General features: G+C 35.9%; 3 protein-coding genes across 4 annotated transcripts; 2 read left to right on the top strand and 1 right to left on the bottom strand.

Annotated features, from left to right (window-relative positions):
• Nucleotides 1-274: 274 nt before the first annotated feature.
• On the top strand, nt 275-7,118 carry LOC127250973 (CRM-domain containing factor CFM2, chloroplastic). Its single transcript, XM_051274488.1, has 14 exons — nt 275-1,082; nt 2,317-2,836; nt 3,571-3,701; nt 3,891-4,181; nt 4,266-4,422; nt 4,512-4,804; nt 4,964-5,023; nt 5,110-5,163; nt 5,240-5,332; nt 5,456-5,662; nt 5,747-5,981; nt 6,104-6,234; nt 6,326-6,573; nt 6,968-7,118. Exons 1-13 carry the CDS (start codon nt 357-359, stop codon nt 6,569-6,571), a joined length of 3,144 nt encoding a protein of 1,047 aa, XP_051130445.1. The 5' UTR covers nt 275-356; the 3' UTR covers nt 6,572-6,573; nt 6,968-7,118.
• Nucleotides 7,119-7,452: 334 nt separating this feature from the next.
• Nucleotides 7,453-9,948, top strand: LOC127251090 (ribosomal RNA small subunit methyltransferase). Its single transcript, XM_051274663.1, has 2 exons — nt 7,453-8,083; nt 8,951-9,948. Exons 1-2 carry the CDS (start codon nt 7,760-7,762, stop codon nt 9,698-9,700), a joined length of 1,074 nt encoding a protein of 357 aa, XP_051130620.1. The 5' UTR covers nt 7,453-7,759; the 3' UTR covers nt 9,701-9,948.
• Nucleotides 9,949-11,173: 1,225 nt separating this feature from the next.
• Nucleotides 11,174-15,139, bottom strand: LOC127250782 (peptide chain release factor PrfB2, chloroplastic). Of its 2 annotated transcripts, none has more exons than XM_051274203.1 (7): nt 14,626-15,139; nt 13,974-14,186; nt 13,750-13,851; nt 13,453-13,590; nt 12,686-12,990; nt 11,781-11,934; nt 11,174-11,649 (listed from the first exon to the last, which is right to left on the bottom strand). In XM_051274203.1, exons 1-7 carry the CDS (start codon nt 15,028-15,030, stop codon nt 11,503-11,505), a joined length of 1,464 nt encoding a protein of 487 aa, XP_051130160.1. In that variant the 5' UTR covers nt 15,031-15,139; the 3' UTR covers nt 11,174-11,502. The 2 variants fall into 2 exon arrangements, 1 of the variants encoding a protein (XP_051130160.1); XR_007838786.1 differs by having other exon boundaries at nt 11,501-11,649; nt 12,646-12,990.
• Nucleotides 15,140-16,077: the final 938 nt, after the last annotated feature.

Here is a 16,077-nt window from a genome sequence, read left to right as displayed (position 1 = left end):
CAATTTAATGGGACAATTTTATCTTTTTCACTATAAACCAATATAATACTAATATTAAAAAACTTACGTATAAAAATTAAATATTACTCTTTTTGCGGGAGAGAGGTAATATATTTTTTTCCAAATTCCTCCAGATATTTTTACTATGTTTTAACAACACCACAGATATTTGTCTCTGTTTTTACTATTTTTTTTAACACCACAGATATTTGTAGAGGTTTGTGCTAAACCTGGGGACTAAAATGCAATTTAAGGAACTTAGAATCCACTCATCCAGAAATCCGACTGTGTTTGTGTGAGCCGCCGTTGACGGAATTTATCCGTTTGTTCTTCAGGAAGATTCATTCCACCAGAACATGTTGCTTCCTCTCTGCAATTCCAATCACCAGTTCCCGTCTCTCTCCTCCCAAACCCTTATCAAACCCTCGCTGCAAATTCAATGCCGTCGCCGTTCAGTAGTTCAATTCAAATCTCTCCGTCGGCCAACGTCGATTTCCGCCGCGGCACTCGCAGCCGACACTCGAGTTCTTCCCCAATCCGAAATTCGTCGAATAGCAGAGAAGCTTCGTAGCCTTGGGTATGCAGAGAAAAGCGGCGGCAACCGCCCCGAATCGGACGAAAGTGCAGCCACCGGCCGGAATTCCCCCGGAGAAATATTTGTTCCGCTGCGGACCCGTTTACCGATCAAACGGGTCGGGCATACTCTGGACCCGAGCTGGAGCACGCCGGGTAACCCGGTTCCTGAACCCGGGGCGGGGAACGCGATGCAGAGGTTTCACGAGTTAAGGCGCGGGGTTTTGGCGGAGGAGAAAGAGAGAGAGAAAGAGAGAATCAAAAAACGTCGCGAGGGAAAGTTGGAGAAGGTGCCGACATTGGCGGAGCTTACGTTGCCGAAGGAGGAACTGGCGAGGCTCACTACGATCGGCATTGGGCTGAGGAAGAAGTTGAAGGTGGGGAAAGCTGGGATCACAGAGGGGATTGTGAATGGGATTCACGAACGATGGAGGCGCTCTGAGCTGGTGAAAATCACTTGCGAGGATATATGCAGGCTGAACATGAAGAGGACTCATCAGTTATTGGAGGTTAGATCTCTGTCGAATTTCTATTCCATTTTTCTGTGAATTAAACCATTTTCAGCAAGCAATCTTGAGCAATTTTAGTTTCAAAAGCTTAAGCAATTAGGCCTGGTGTGAACTGTGAAGATGTAAAAGGATCATCAATTTTGAAGTTCTACTTGAAGTTCGAAAGAACCATCTGCGTTTGGTGCATACAATAGAATTACTGAGAAAAATTAGAGTGAAAGAGTGAATATAGAATACAAATTGATAATTCCGTTTGGTAATTTAGAAATTTCAATAAAATAATATGATCGAAATGAGAGATGAATCAATTTGGAGGAGACAATGTATTGCATGATAATTAATAAAATGAGACTATAAATCAAGTAAAAGATAGATATTGATGTTTTTACGTTTTTACTTGGTATTGTTATATATATATATATTAGTTTTTGTTTTGATTTTTGATTTGAATAGTAATTTGAATGTGATACTTTTGTAAAATTGAGTAATGTATTTTTATAAAGAATTATAAAGGTTATATATGAAAACTGAAATAAGATTATCAAATGAATAAAGTGGCAGTGTTTCTCAATTTTTATTTCTCTTCGTTTATTTGTACACGGGAGGAAAATGAGATTAAAGAAAAATGAATTATTTATTTTTCAATTTGGATTTCTCTAACACAAACAAATACGAACCTCGAAATGTAGCAAAAGGGGATCATGAATGTTGAAGTTCTAATATCTCAATAAATATGGCATATTTGAATCTTTGATGAATGTCCTATTGTGCATCACGGAAAGAGATAATGGCTGATGAAAAAATATATTTGGGTGTATAGCAAGAAGGGGCTTAAGGAATCTAGGATTTGCCACTAGTTTTTTTTTTTTTAATGGAAAAGTGAATTTATTAATGCCGAATCTTATTTAAAGAGAGTTGAAGTTTTGTTTTGTTCATCGATATTTGAAGGGATTTTAACTGAATAGAAGTGTATACTGTTAAACTTTATTGTTATCACATCTGTAGATCTTTTCTCTTTATTGAGGAATTATTGAGAATTTATATGTTGGGTTGAAGTGTGTCGTAATTTAAGTGCAGCTATGGCATCGAATTGTCCATCCTTTGGATTACTATTAGGCAATATTGAAATGAAGAATGCTTATCTCCCTTTGCAAATTATTTGTGAAAAGTAGATTTTCGACTGTCCCAATGTAATATGTTTCACCTGACACTGAATTATTGGGAATGGTTTCAGAGAAAAACAGGAGGCCTAGTTGTTTGGAGATCTGGAAGTAACATAATATTGTACCGAGGGTCTAATTACAAATATCCATACTTTATAACTGATAGTTTAGAAGATGAAACATCTTCTGAGGAATCTCCTGATATGGACAACAGTCAAACAACACTGAGTCAAGCACCATTGTCGGCAACAAATGCTGTAGAATGTCCTGGGCAGGATTCTGATGTTCGGATATCTGATCCAAAACTGGTGCAAGGGGTGGGTTTGCCAAATAGGGTGCGATTCCAGCTTCCAGGGGAGCTACAAATTGTGGAAGAAGCCGACACTTTGCTAGAAGGACTTGGCCCTCGTTTTACCGATTGGTGGGGGAATGATCCTTTGCCTATTGATGCTGATTTGTTGCCAGCTGTAGTTCCTGGATACCGGAGACCCTTCCGCCTGCTTCCATACGGGGTTAAACCTAAACTCACTAATGATGAGATGAATACATTACGGAGACTTGGCCGACCTTTGCCATGCCATTTTGCTTTAGGTTAGTTCTTCTCCCTTCTGAGAATTGTGGATTCTTTGGAATAAGTCTATATAGAGCCTTGATCAGCTTTTGATGAGAATATATGTATATATATTTTTTAATTTTTGTTTTATTTCTTATATACGTCTAATTGATTCTTTTATTATTTTAGTTTCGTAATTGAAGTTTGTAGCCAACTAGTCCTGTAAACGAATAATTTTTGCAATTTTAGTTCTCCGGTGTTGGAGATGCCTATGTGGTTCGCCGGAGGACATGTGCCCGCTAGGTTAGCAACATCTGGCGGACACATGGATTTTTATTATTTTAATTTTCAATTCTTTCTTTTGAAAATTTTTAATTTTTACAAAAAAGATAAAATAAATAATAATTTTAAATTTTTTCTTTAAAAAATCCACGTGTCCGTCTGGTGTCATTGACCTGACGGACACATGTCTTCCGGCGAGTCACATGGGTGTTACGTAGACATCTCTGGCATCGAAGGACTAAAAGTGTAAAATTTTTCACTTAGTGGACTAATTTACAAGTTACGAGACTAAAATGATAAAAAGTTCCAGTTACTGGTTAAAAAAATCAGTTTACCCTTTGCCGATTGGTATTTAAGGTAAGGTGAACTCTAAGTATCATAGAGCTGATTTTATTGCTGGCTGAGATTCAGATGGGAAGTTATTTGGATCGGAGCCAAATTATATCATAAATTCTTCTAAACTTAATTGCTTCAATGGCATTTACCTCAGGCAGAAATAGGAGACTGCAAGGCTTGGCAGCTTCAATGGTGAAGCTCTGGGAAAAAAGTGAAATTGCAAAAATTGCTGTGAAGAGAGGAGTTCAGAACACAAACAGCGAAATGATGGCCGAGGAGCTAAAGGTTTGTGATATATTCTGGTACCGTAATCAATATTTTATTTATCAAGTATGCGCACAAGATGTTCTGCTGTAAATATTCGATTATTTTGGTAATCATCGAGCTATTGTACAGTGAATGTAACATGTTTTTGTAGCTTATTGTCGAAACTATCTTAAAAGGCACTAATATACTAGAGACGAACTCTTGTAGCGGCTGACTGGGGGAACTTTACTTGCAAGAGACAGAGAATTCATTGTTTTCTACCGAGGGAAGGATTTCTTGCCGGCTGCAGTGTCTTCAGCTATAGAAGAGCGGAGGAAATACGGGATGGGTATGTCAGAAACTAGAACGAACAATTCAAAGGAACATGAGCATGGAAACAAAGATGCTGATACCGAGGAAGATGAAGAAAATGACCCAAATTTAACAGGCCATTTCGGTAAAAGGAAGCTGAGGTTCTCAGAGGCTGCCGTCGAGAGAACCAACACCAAATTGTCCTTGGTAGGCATCACTCAGTGTCCAAAATCTTCCGATTCTTTATCATCTCTTCTTTCCTCATATTCTACTGACTTTTGATCGTTGAAGGCCTTAGAGAAAAAGGCAAGGGCAGAGAAGCTTTTAGCAAGGCTGAAGGAGGAAGAGAAACCTCAGAAACCCGAAACAGATAAAGAGGGCATTACCGAAGAAGAAAGATACATGTTGAGAAAAGTCGGTCTGAGGATGAAACCATTCCTTCTCCTGGGTGAGTATTGTTTGTGAGAATTTATTGTGCCGTCATTATTCAATAATCTTTGAATTAGTGTAATCTAGGCGAATTTAAGAACATTTCAGGTCGGCGAGGAGTTTTTGATGGAACAGTCGAAAACATGCACCTGCATTGGAAATACAGGGAACTGGTGAAGATATGTGTTGGCAGAGGGAGCTATAATGAGATACATGAAATAGCTCGGACTTTAGAAGCCGAAAGTGGTGGAATTCTTGTAGCAATTGAGCGAGTCAGTAAAGGTTTTGCAATCATTGTTTATCGTGGAAAAAACTATACGCGCCCAGCTTCTTTGAGGCCTAGAACACTTTTAAGCAAAAGGGAAGCGCTGAAACGTTCGAAAGAAGCACAACGCCGTGAGGTATAGTTATGTCTGTTAAGTGAGACACAAACGGCTTTGTTTTAATCCGTTTCATTTCTTTTCTGACTATCTTTCGATTTTTTACTTTGGGATTACTTGCATTTCAGGCCATTGATCGTGTTCTACTGACATAGACAAATTTCTTATCTTTGAATGCAGTCCTTACAATTACGCGTTCTAAAGCTCAGCAGGGATATCGATGAAATGAAGCTGAAAATGGTACAATTTTTCTTGAATATAACTGAAAATGATCGTAGATAAGTTGCAAAGTTTTATAGTATTAATTAAAGTAAACCTGGATTCAGGCCAAAGATGAAGATGCAAATGATACACGGTCGACAGAAGATCAGGAACATGTTGTAAGTTATATCTGTTGTATTTGTGCTTTCGCCATTTCCACCACTTACCGATGCATTTTGTATGTCCTCGATCCAGATTGAGAATGAGATTAATGAAATAGATAACAATGCAACTCACGAAGATCCTGAAATTGATTACGAGTCGATCTCTGAGGACAGCGTCGCAGAGGTAAAGTTCGAGGAGCCACTCTGAGTAAAACACTTGTATACATCTTATTTCTTTTTCCTTTCATCGACAAGAGACACTCGAAATTCACTTATCTGATGATTTATTCGGCTAAAATCGCTGAAGGCTATTGAATGCCGGAGCACTGATGTGGCCTCTACTGAGCCTGAGGATTTTATGCACACTCCAAAAGATTCTCTGCATATTGATCGACATTATTTGTTTGAAACTACTGAAACAGAGATTCGACAGCAACCCTTACCAAAAAGACCAGAAGGTTTTCTGAACCTAAACAGGCAAAGTGGAAACACAAAACTCTTACACCCTCGCCGGGTAATATCTTACATTTCATGTGTCCTGCCTATATTTTCATCATCTTTATTGTAACAAATTTGAAACATCCTTTGTTGATTTTAGTCTCAATACCAAACAAGATCTTCAACCACTACTTACCACCAGCCTGAATCGAGAGGTGGAGATTCCCATGTCCATGGTCGTGAGAACTCTGAACTAGAACCACCTTGTGCAGAGAAAGCTACAGATGTGAAGCCACCATTGATGCCGTTAAGAGCGACACAGCTTTCTAACAGAGAGAGATTGATTCTAAGAAAGCGGGCACTGAAGATGAAAAAAGCACCTTTGCTTGCAGTCGGTAATCCCCATTTTAGCTCTGTTAAATTCATAATGAAGCTTCTTCTTTGTTGCTGGCCAAATTTGAAATTATGATCGGGAATACCTTGTCATGCTTATTGATTTTCATCACTTCTGTCACAGGAAAGAGCAATGTCGTCACCGGAGTTGCCAAAGCAATAAAAGCGCACTTTGAAAAGCACCCTCTCGTTGTTGTGAACATCAAAGGCAGAGCCAAAGGTACATCAGCACAAGAGGTGATATACAATCTGGAGGTCTGTAGCCACTACATTTCGAATTTAAGTTTTGATCATATTCACATTACAAAAATCAAAGAAATTACTAATTTCCATCTTGTCCTCTCAGCAAGCTACCGGTGCCATTCTTGTATCCCAAGAACCTAGCAAAGTAGTCCTCTACAGAGGATGGGATTCGGGAACAGAACCAGAACAAGAAAAAGCCATCAAAAAGGTGAATAACAATGACTCGGATGGTGTTTGGGCTAAGCCTCGACCGACTGTATCTCCTGAACTCATATCAGCACTTCGACTTGAGTTTGATTTGGAAAATGTCGACAGCGAGCATGTTGCTTCTGATGCTACACTTCCTTAAAGGTTTGACACATCCTTGATCCCTTGTTCATAAAAATTATTATAATTCAAGCAAGAAAACATATTGTGATTAGATTCATTAGGGATCCATGAGTCAAAGACAGGGCATGGCATGCTTATTATTAGCGTTTCTTTTGATTGATTTGAAAAAATATTTAGTTTGAATTTTGTATTAAAATAATATTTGATGAGATGTTTTGTGAGGAAAAAAATGTATTTTTTTCGAGTAACGCATTATTCACATAGTAAAAAATTGAAAGTTTGGTGCAAAAGAAACAAACTTAAGCTATTTGTGCAGATACTTTGAATCTTACTTCTTGTAGCTTGGATTTGTTTTTCTTATGGCTTCTTCAATATGGCAGATTTTAATTTGGCTAACTAAATTTGTAATTTGCAGTTTACATTTGGAGACACTCCATGCACGTCAGCAAAGGGATCTGAAGACTTAGAATCTATCAAACTAATTTATGTATATTTATTTTTAACATATATATTTTTATTTTCTAATTTTTCAAATTTAAATTTTATTAACAAACAATTAATTTTAATTTTAGTTTTATTTAAATATATATTTATAATGTATGTATTATGTAAAAATTATACAAATAATAATTAATTAGTTGTTATAATATAAAAATAATTAAATATTAAATTTAATAAATAATAAAATTAAAATTAAAATAAATTATAAAAAATATTATTAATATATATAATTTAAATTAAATATAATTATATAATAAAAATTATAAAATTTAAAATATAAATATAACATATAATATATTTTTTAGTATCATTAATAATGATCTATTTTTATTTTTATTTTTATTTTTATTAATATTAATACTATTATTTTTATTTTCTAACAATATTATAATATATACTAATAATTTTTGCCCTAATACATTCACTCCACAGGCCGCCGCCGCGCCAGGTTAGGTTCTCCTCCGTCTTCTTCTTCTTCCCTAATTCTTCCTTTCTTCTTTCTTCTTCTTCTTCACAGGCGCCGCCGCAGCCACACCGTTCTTCCTGTATTTTCTTCTTCCCCAATTATTTCCTTTCTCCCTTTCTTCTTTACTCCTTCTTCACAGTCGCCGTCCCCAATTCTTTTCTTTCTTCCTCCTTCCTCGACTTACAAAACTTGATTCCATAACCCTAACCCTAAACCTATAAGAGAGCGTCGGAAGCATCAATGGCGGGAGGGAAAATTAGGAAAGAGAAGCCGCACAGGGGAGGTGCCACTGCGGCGTCGAGTCCCCACTTTCAGGGAGGGATTCCCTTCCACAAGTCGAAAGGCCAGCACATACTGAAAAATCCGCTGTTGGTCGATTCGATTATTCAGAAATCCGGAATCAAACCTACCGATGTCATACTCGAGATCGGTCCAGGTACGGGGAATCTCACGAAGAAGCTCCTTGAAGCTGGGAAATCAGTCATCGCGGTGGAGCTTGATCCGCGTATGGTTCTCGAATTACAACGTCGTTTTCAAGGAACCCCCTCGTCGAGTCGCCTGAAGGTGCGCCTTGCAATTCCCTTGTGAAAGTTCTTTACTCCAAGTTTTGTCGTTTTGAAATTTTAAAATCAATTGTGGAATCTTAACTTCTTTTTGGATGAATTTGAATACATGAAATGATTCTTGTTTGACTTTATTGAAGATTAATTTCATCATGTTAACAAGCTCTACATGTTATGAACTCTATTCATTAACACAGTCGATTTGAGGAACTGTCATTTCCATCTGTGATGTTTAGTTTGAATTTGGTTTTGGGGTTCAAGAATAGTAAACATTTGTATTGAAACAGTATATGATTGAGAATGTTTGATGCCATGGCTTTTAATGAAGAATGTAGAATCGAAATCGATCCTTAAAAGAAATAGAGCCTAAATTCTATATTTATGGTTTGAAATCGTATTTGATATGATGGTTTTGGATGGAAAAATCGGGATAAGTAGAGCCTAAACTTTGTATTAAGGGTTTATTAAGGTTTGGGGTTCGGGAATCCTAAGAATTAGAATTAAAATAGTATATGATATTATGATTTTAGATGGAAATTCGGGATAAGTAGAGCCTAAACTTTGTATTAAGGGTTTATTAAGGTTTGGATTTAGGTTTGGGGTTCGGGAAACTAAGAATTTGAATTGAAATAGTATTTGATATTATGGTTTTAGATGGAAAAATCGGCAAAAATAGAGTCTAAACTTTGTATTAAGGATTTATTAAAGTTGGATTTAGGTTTGCGGTTGAGAAATACAAAATATTTGAATTGAAATAGTATTTGCTATTCGATATGATGGTTTTAAATGGAAATAATGGGGTCAATAGAGCCTAAACTTTGTAGTGAAGTATTGATAAGTTATTTCGGTTATTATTTCTGTGCTTCAGGTAATTCAAGGAGATGTTCTGAAATGCGATCTTCCCTACTTTGACATCTGCGTTGCGAACATCCCATATCAGATTTCATCTCCACTCACGTTCAAATTATTGTCCCATCGCCCATTATTCCGATGCGCAGTAATAATGTTCCAAAGGGAATTTGCCATGAGGCTCGTCGCTCAGCCTGGCGACAATCTATACTGCCGTCTTTCAGTCAACACTCAGCTCTTGGCTCGAGTTAACCACTTACTGAAAGTGGGAAGGAACAATTTCCGGCCTCCACCAAAGGTGGATTCTTCAGTAGTCCGAATCGAGCCAAGGAAACCTCTCCCCCCTGTAAATTTCAAAGAGTGGGATGGCTTGGTTCGGATATGCTTCAACCGGAAAAACAAAACTCTTGGCGCCATATTTAAGCAAAAGACCGTCATCTCATTGTTGGAGAAGAACTATAAAACCTTGCAGGCTTTGCAGCTGACCCCGGATGGAATTTCTGACGACAAAGAAATGGCAGTGTGCTTGTCTGCTTTGGGGGACACCCTCGGCGACATGAGCATGGACACTGATGACAGAAAGGATTGTGAGGAAGAAGACATAGAAATGGATGATGAGGAGACAATGGCAGCCTCGGATTTTAAGGAGAAAGTAACGAGTGTATTGAAACAAGGATGTTTTGAGGATAAAAGAGCGGCGAAGCTGACACAAGCGGATTTTATGCATCTGCTTTCTCTATTTAACAAAGCCGGGATTCATTTTTCTTAGGTAATAAATAATAAGACCACATTTTATCTATCTATCTACAGTTTTGTTTCAGATTCATATGCTTTTATGATCAATTACGTGTGTTTCGGAACTTGGGTCTTTTTGTTGTCTAAATTATGCATAGCAATCGGCCTGATCATTTTTTTCTTTTTACGTTTATATTGAGGAAATTCAAGATTATGTGATGTTGAGGTTGATGTTTATATTTGGATGATCATTTTTATAATGCACGTTGTTTGTAGCGTGTCTGTCGATGTATTTAAATCGTTCATCTACTTCTGTGTTCGATGGTATTTATATTTTGTTTGCCATCTCCATCTTCGTCCCCAAAGGGTTTGTTTGATGAGATTTGTTTGGTTATCTTAGGGTAAAGATCAGTTTTGATTCAGAAGAGACCAACTATTAGAGCACAGGTAATTACTGGCACAATTAGCAAGTGAATTTTATCGAAGAAGCTGGGCCTGAGTCGATCTTAACAGAGGTTGTTCGTTTTTTTCTCTATATTTGTGTCTAGAGCTGTTAACGAACCGAGCTGAGCCAAATTTTAAGTGTTCGTTAACGTTCGCGAACAAAACCCGTGTTCGTTCGTTAAGCTTTTAAGCTCGTTCAGTGTTCAACCTCGACTCGTTAAGAATTTTTTTTGTTTGAGCTCGTGTTCGGTTCGATTAAGTTTGTTCGAGTTCGTTTTCGTTAACATTCGCGAACAAAACCTGTGTTCGTTCGTTAAACTTTTAAGCTCGTTCAGTGTTCAACCTCGGCTCGTTAAGAATTTTTTTTGTTTGAGCTCGTGTTCGGTTCGATTAAGTTTGTTCGAGTTCGTTTTCGTTAACATTCGCGAACAAAACCTGTGTTCGTTCGTTAAACTTTTAAGCTCGTTCAGTGTTCAACCTCGGCTCGTTAAGAATTTTTTTTGTTTGAGCTCGTGTTCGGTTCGATTAAGCTTGTTCGAGTTCGTTTGTCTCATTTTTTAAAATTTATATATAAATTAAAAAGAAAATTTAAAATTATTTTATATATAACATTTATAATATATATATACTATTTAAACGAATGTTCGCTAACAAAACTTGGGTTCGTTCGTTAACCAAATGAGAGCCTGTTTATGTTGTTCGGCTCGGCTCGTTAACTTTCGCGAACGAGCTTTAACCGAGCCGAGTTCATGAACGACTCGGTTCGTTTAACAGCTCTAGTCGTGTCATGTTCTATCTTACCTATGACTCCCAACATCATTATTACCCTCCCCATTTGTCTTACATTTTCTATTTTCGTCTTCTCCCGTAATTTGTTTCTAGTTTTGAAATATAAAGACACTACATCTCTTCCAGATCAGTGTCTTACTTGTCTTCTCCAAAAAAGAACCTCCTGAGCAATACAAATACAAATATAAATACACCTAGTAGATATCATCCACAAATCCAATCCAATCCAAATGCCAAAAACTTGAGCAAGGAAATTATACTACTGCAAGAATAATGACAAGAAACTCAAAAATACGATACTAGTATATATATATATATATAGTATATGTATGTATGCATATTTATTACACATACCCCATATACCCATACATGTAAAATAAGAAACAGAACAGAGGACGTCCAAATGATCTGATCAGATCAGATCAGATAAGATCAAATGAACTCATCAAAATCATACTACAGTCAACCAAACCCCAATGGATTCGAAAAAATGCCCCAAAATCCAGGATACTACGAAAACAAAAACAAACACAAACATGGTATGGTCTATGCTATGTACACTTAAGGTATAGAATACAGAAGAAAGAAAGTACCGCGCGTAGCTCAAGCATCTCCGTCATTTTCATCTTCATCTTTGTCGAGAGAGGCCGAGAGGAAGCTCAAGATAAAGCCATCAAGATCACCTTGCAGGACAGAATCAGGATCCGACACCTCGTAGTTAGTGCGATGATCCTTCACCATTCTATACGGCTGCCAAGTTTTCCGGAAAAAATGTATCAATTGGGTGTGGTGTTGCACATGAAGCATCTAATAAATTTATGCATTCATTAAGCAAGCATTTTGATGACAAAACAGGTCAAGTTTAGATAGATAGTGTGTACATGAAGCACGTAGGAGCGTATTTGGCTGCCAAAGTTTATGTCCGTGAGGGACACGGTGTGCTCTGCATTTATCTGAGCTTGACGCTCCATCTCAAGCTGATCTAGACGAGACTGAAGCACAGCCATGGCCGATACTCGATTTTGATGTTGTGATCTACAACACCACAAAAATGTTAATTTAAAGATTGCTAATTTTAAGGGCAAAATCACTTTTTTGGTCACTTGTAGCACTTTAATTTTTAAACTGAAAAGAGTAACACAATCACTTCTCTCACATAGTAAATATTCTTCACGGAAATTCACTTAGAATTCCTTTGACAAATAATATCACATTAAAAAACATTCACCCTCTGATTAATTCATATGTAAGATCTATTCCCTCCGTCCCAATTCAAAATATTTTTTTTACCATTTTCGTTGTCCTATTTCAAAATATTCATTTTTATATTTTTAAAAAAATAATCATACACTAATACCAAAATACATTTAGTTTTTACTTAAATTACAAACATATCATTACACATACAATTACTTTATACATAAAATCAAAAGGCAAAAATGTCAAAATCTCTTGTACACTTCCACCCACCAATAAAATACTAATATTTTTTAATATACTAAAAAAAACTCTAAATGGCCCATTTAATAAAGGGACGGAGGGAGTACTTTATAAGCAAAGATATTTGATGTGAATCAGCTAGCTATAGATGAGAAACGAACAAGCTAAAAACTGGTGAGATTTTTCGAAAAAATAGCCAAAAGCACAAGACCACCATGCAATACCATGTGAGGGATAATAGTGCTACCTTTTTTAGTTTAAAAACCAAAATGCTATAAGCAATTCATAAACCAAAAAGTGATTTACCAATAGATCAATGAGATGAAATCGAAGGTTTCTTCCATGCCTTTCACTTTGACTAGTGGCAGTGATTCCGGTAGGGATGTGAGTAATCCGCACAGCACTATCAGTTGTGTTGGCATGCTGACCTCCAGGTCCTCCTGATCGGAATCGTTCAATCCGTAAATCGGACTCATTGATTTGAAAATGGGAAAATCCTTCGCCCAGGATTGGGATTACAGCTACAGAAGCAAATGAGGTATGCCTTCGTTTGTTGCTGTCAAATGGGGATATCCGTACTAAACGGTGTGCACCAACTTCGGCTTTGGCATATCCAAATGCATACTCCCCATCAACTTTGATTGTGGCGCGCTAAAAGCATTGAATAGAAAAAAAAAAATGGATTAACATAAACTAAATCTTATTATTAAAGTCAAAAGATCAAAATAATACAAAAATAACTTCACTACAATTAACGTAAAAACAATTGCATTTTAAGCCACACAAAGAGCTCGTAGTAAATTAAGAGATCAAAGATAAAATTTGTAATAGTATGGAACTAAATTAGAAAAACACTTACAATGATAAAACTAGCCTTACAAATCATCACTTTATGACTTTGTGTTGCACAAAATCTACATTAGCAACGCAAACATAAAATCTGACTTTATACTAACAAACACGCCTTCACCGGACTTACAATATGTGGATCTATTATAGATTAATTTTTCATCCCAAACTTAACAACAAAAAATGTCAGCGAGGGATGTAACTATGTGCATGCATTTTATAATACGAGTTCTTAAATATTTACAAGGTCTAAAGAATACGAACCTTGATTCCTGCAAGTTCACCCTGCATTTCATCCACAACACTGACCCCAAATCCTCGAGCTTCGGCCCACTTTCTGTACATCTGCATTACCATTGCAGCCCAGTCCATGCTCTCAGTGCCGCCTGCTCCTGCCTGAACCTGTCATTCACAAAATTACTTTCAACATTGGATCTTGCAAAGCAACAAGGTAAACAAATTGACAATTTAACTTTCATAAGGCAGCAACTAATAAAAATAAATAAATAAATAAATGAGCAGTTTGATTTTGAGTGGGATAAAGTCCATGCATAATTTCACCTCTATGAAACAAGAACAAGAGTCGTGTTCCCCCGACAACAAAGCTTCAAGCTCTTTTTCTTTAACCTGTCTTCTGAGTGCAAGTAGAGCTTGCATTGACTCCTGATATCAAAAGAACAACAGGTTGCATCAGGAGTATGTTCAAGCTTCACATGCCCATCACCGAATAAATAAATAATAATATATATATATGTTCATAAATAACCAAAACCATGAGGCCAGACCAATTCCAATTCTGCATCATTTTCTTCACGAGCAAGCTTGATCATGTCGATATGTTCAAATAATTCTTGCTCAAAAACCTGGACCTCTTTAATTTTAGACATGATTGAACCATGCATGCGGCTTATCTTTCCTGCACGTGCAGTATCATCCCACAGATCAGGCTTATTCAACTGTTCTGATAATGTCTCGAGTCTAGGCATTAATTTTTTCCACTGTCACCCAAAAACCAATTGAATATTATTTTTACAATCAAATAAACAAAAAGCGAAAGCGTTAATCGACTCAAACAAATCACATATCAACATATCAACATTAAAAATTATAACATTCACCCTAAACAAGCACATAGCTTTCGCAACTTCAATTAATCTGAATCCAGTCCAAGATGCTCCCACAAAATCTAAATTTAAGTATAATGGATCGACTATACATTATTCTTCATCTGTATCCATCCATATGAACTAATAAGTAGTAAACATAAATGAATAAGTTCACGAAACAACGGTACTGCAACATATTGACATTCAACGGAATCAAAATATTGCATTCAATCAAAACAGCAAGTTTGAGTTGTAGTTTTTGAATCAATTTATAAAAACCAGCTATTAATATCAAAATACGATAAGAGCTATTCAAATCTACGAAACGTACTCTTAGGCGTTTTTTGATGAGGTAAATGGACTGAGCAATGGCGGAGGCGTGGCTCTTCCAATCGCTCTCGTTTTCATCATAAATGACCCAATTATTCACAATGATTCCTTGCACGGTTAGTCCATCGGACGTCGATGCCTCCGCAGCAGCCTGTGAGCTCAAACATCGACTAAAATTGGATCCAAGCAGGGTACTCGTATTCTCACAGAAATGCGACGGGCTATTCTTTCTGGTCAGGAAAGCAGGATTTCCTAAACCTGAAACGAACTGATTATGTACCGGAGAAGATAAAATTCGGAAATACGATTCACTGCACGAATGCAACAAACGGGTGAGCGCATTAGTTTCGAGAAACCGACTGCAATTCCAACTTTTGTGTAATCTTTTCAGTAGTGAAGAGGACATTTCCTTGAGTAATTCGTGCGATCAGCCTCTCGCGTTCGTCGTCGTTAGGGTTTAAGCAGCCGGGGGAAGAATTGGGGTATGGACAGTCTAAACGACGTCGTCGAGGCGATCAATGGCTCTTTTGATTGGCACTCTCTCCTTTATGTTAAGGGTGTGTTTGTTTGGGGGGTTTGGATTTTTATCTGGGATTTGAATAGTAAAAATTTTGAATTTGAATAGTTGTATAATGTGATATAAATAGGTGTTGATGTGATATTTTGAATGTAAAATTGATTTTTAATATAATATAAAAAATAAAAAATAGATATTCAATTTGATATTTTTAGGAAAAAAAAAAATGGAACGAACAGTGGATTGGAAATCCAATCCCCCAAACAAATACACCTCTAGTTTAATATTAGCCCATATTTCATATTTTTCCTACATAGTATAAATTTGATGTATTCAAATGCTCTTAATGTTATTTTATATATTTATAATTATTCCGCTCTATTTATATTATTTTTACTCTACTTAAACATTCCATTTATATACTTCTATTTACGTTATGTCTACCTTTTATGTATTTAAAAAAATAAATATAAATAATAATTAGAATTATATTTTATTATCGGATGAAGTAGAAAATTATAAAAAATTGTAAAATATATTTTTTATATATTAAATTATCAAATTTGTCTATTATTTACTTGAATGACAAAATATATCTTATATATTCTAAAAGATTATATTTTTTATATTCTAGTTACTATTGTCGGTGCAGTTTATCATTCTATATTCAGGCTTTTATATTCAATTTATATTTTATATTTATTTTTTCTTCTATTTTTTGTATTTTTTTATTATTTTTTGTATTTTTTTAATTTTTTCTATCAGAATTAATTATCTGATTCAAATTATTTTAATAATTTTAAATTTAAAATTTTCACCGACCGAATAATTTATGTTTATATTTTCTTTATTATATTTTTATTTATATTTTTATATAAGTATATATTATTTTATTTATAAATGTGAATATTTATATTTTAATTTTTTTTTCGTATT

Source organism: Andrographis paniculata, unplaced genomic scaffold, assembly GCF_009805555.1.
Source record: "Andrographis paniculata isolate CXL003 unplaced genomic scaffold, ASM980555v1 Contig38END, whole genome shotgun sequence".
NCBI lineage: Eukaryota > Viridiplantae > Streptophyta > Magnoliopsida > Lamiales > Acanthaceae > Andrographis > Andrographis paniculata.
This window is presented reverse-complemented; position numbering and strand designations above follow the sequence as displayed.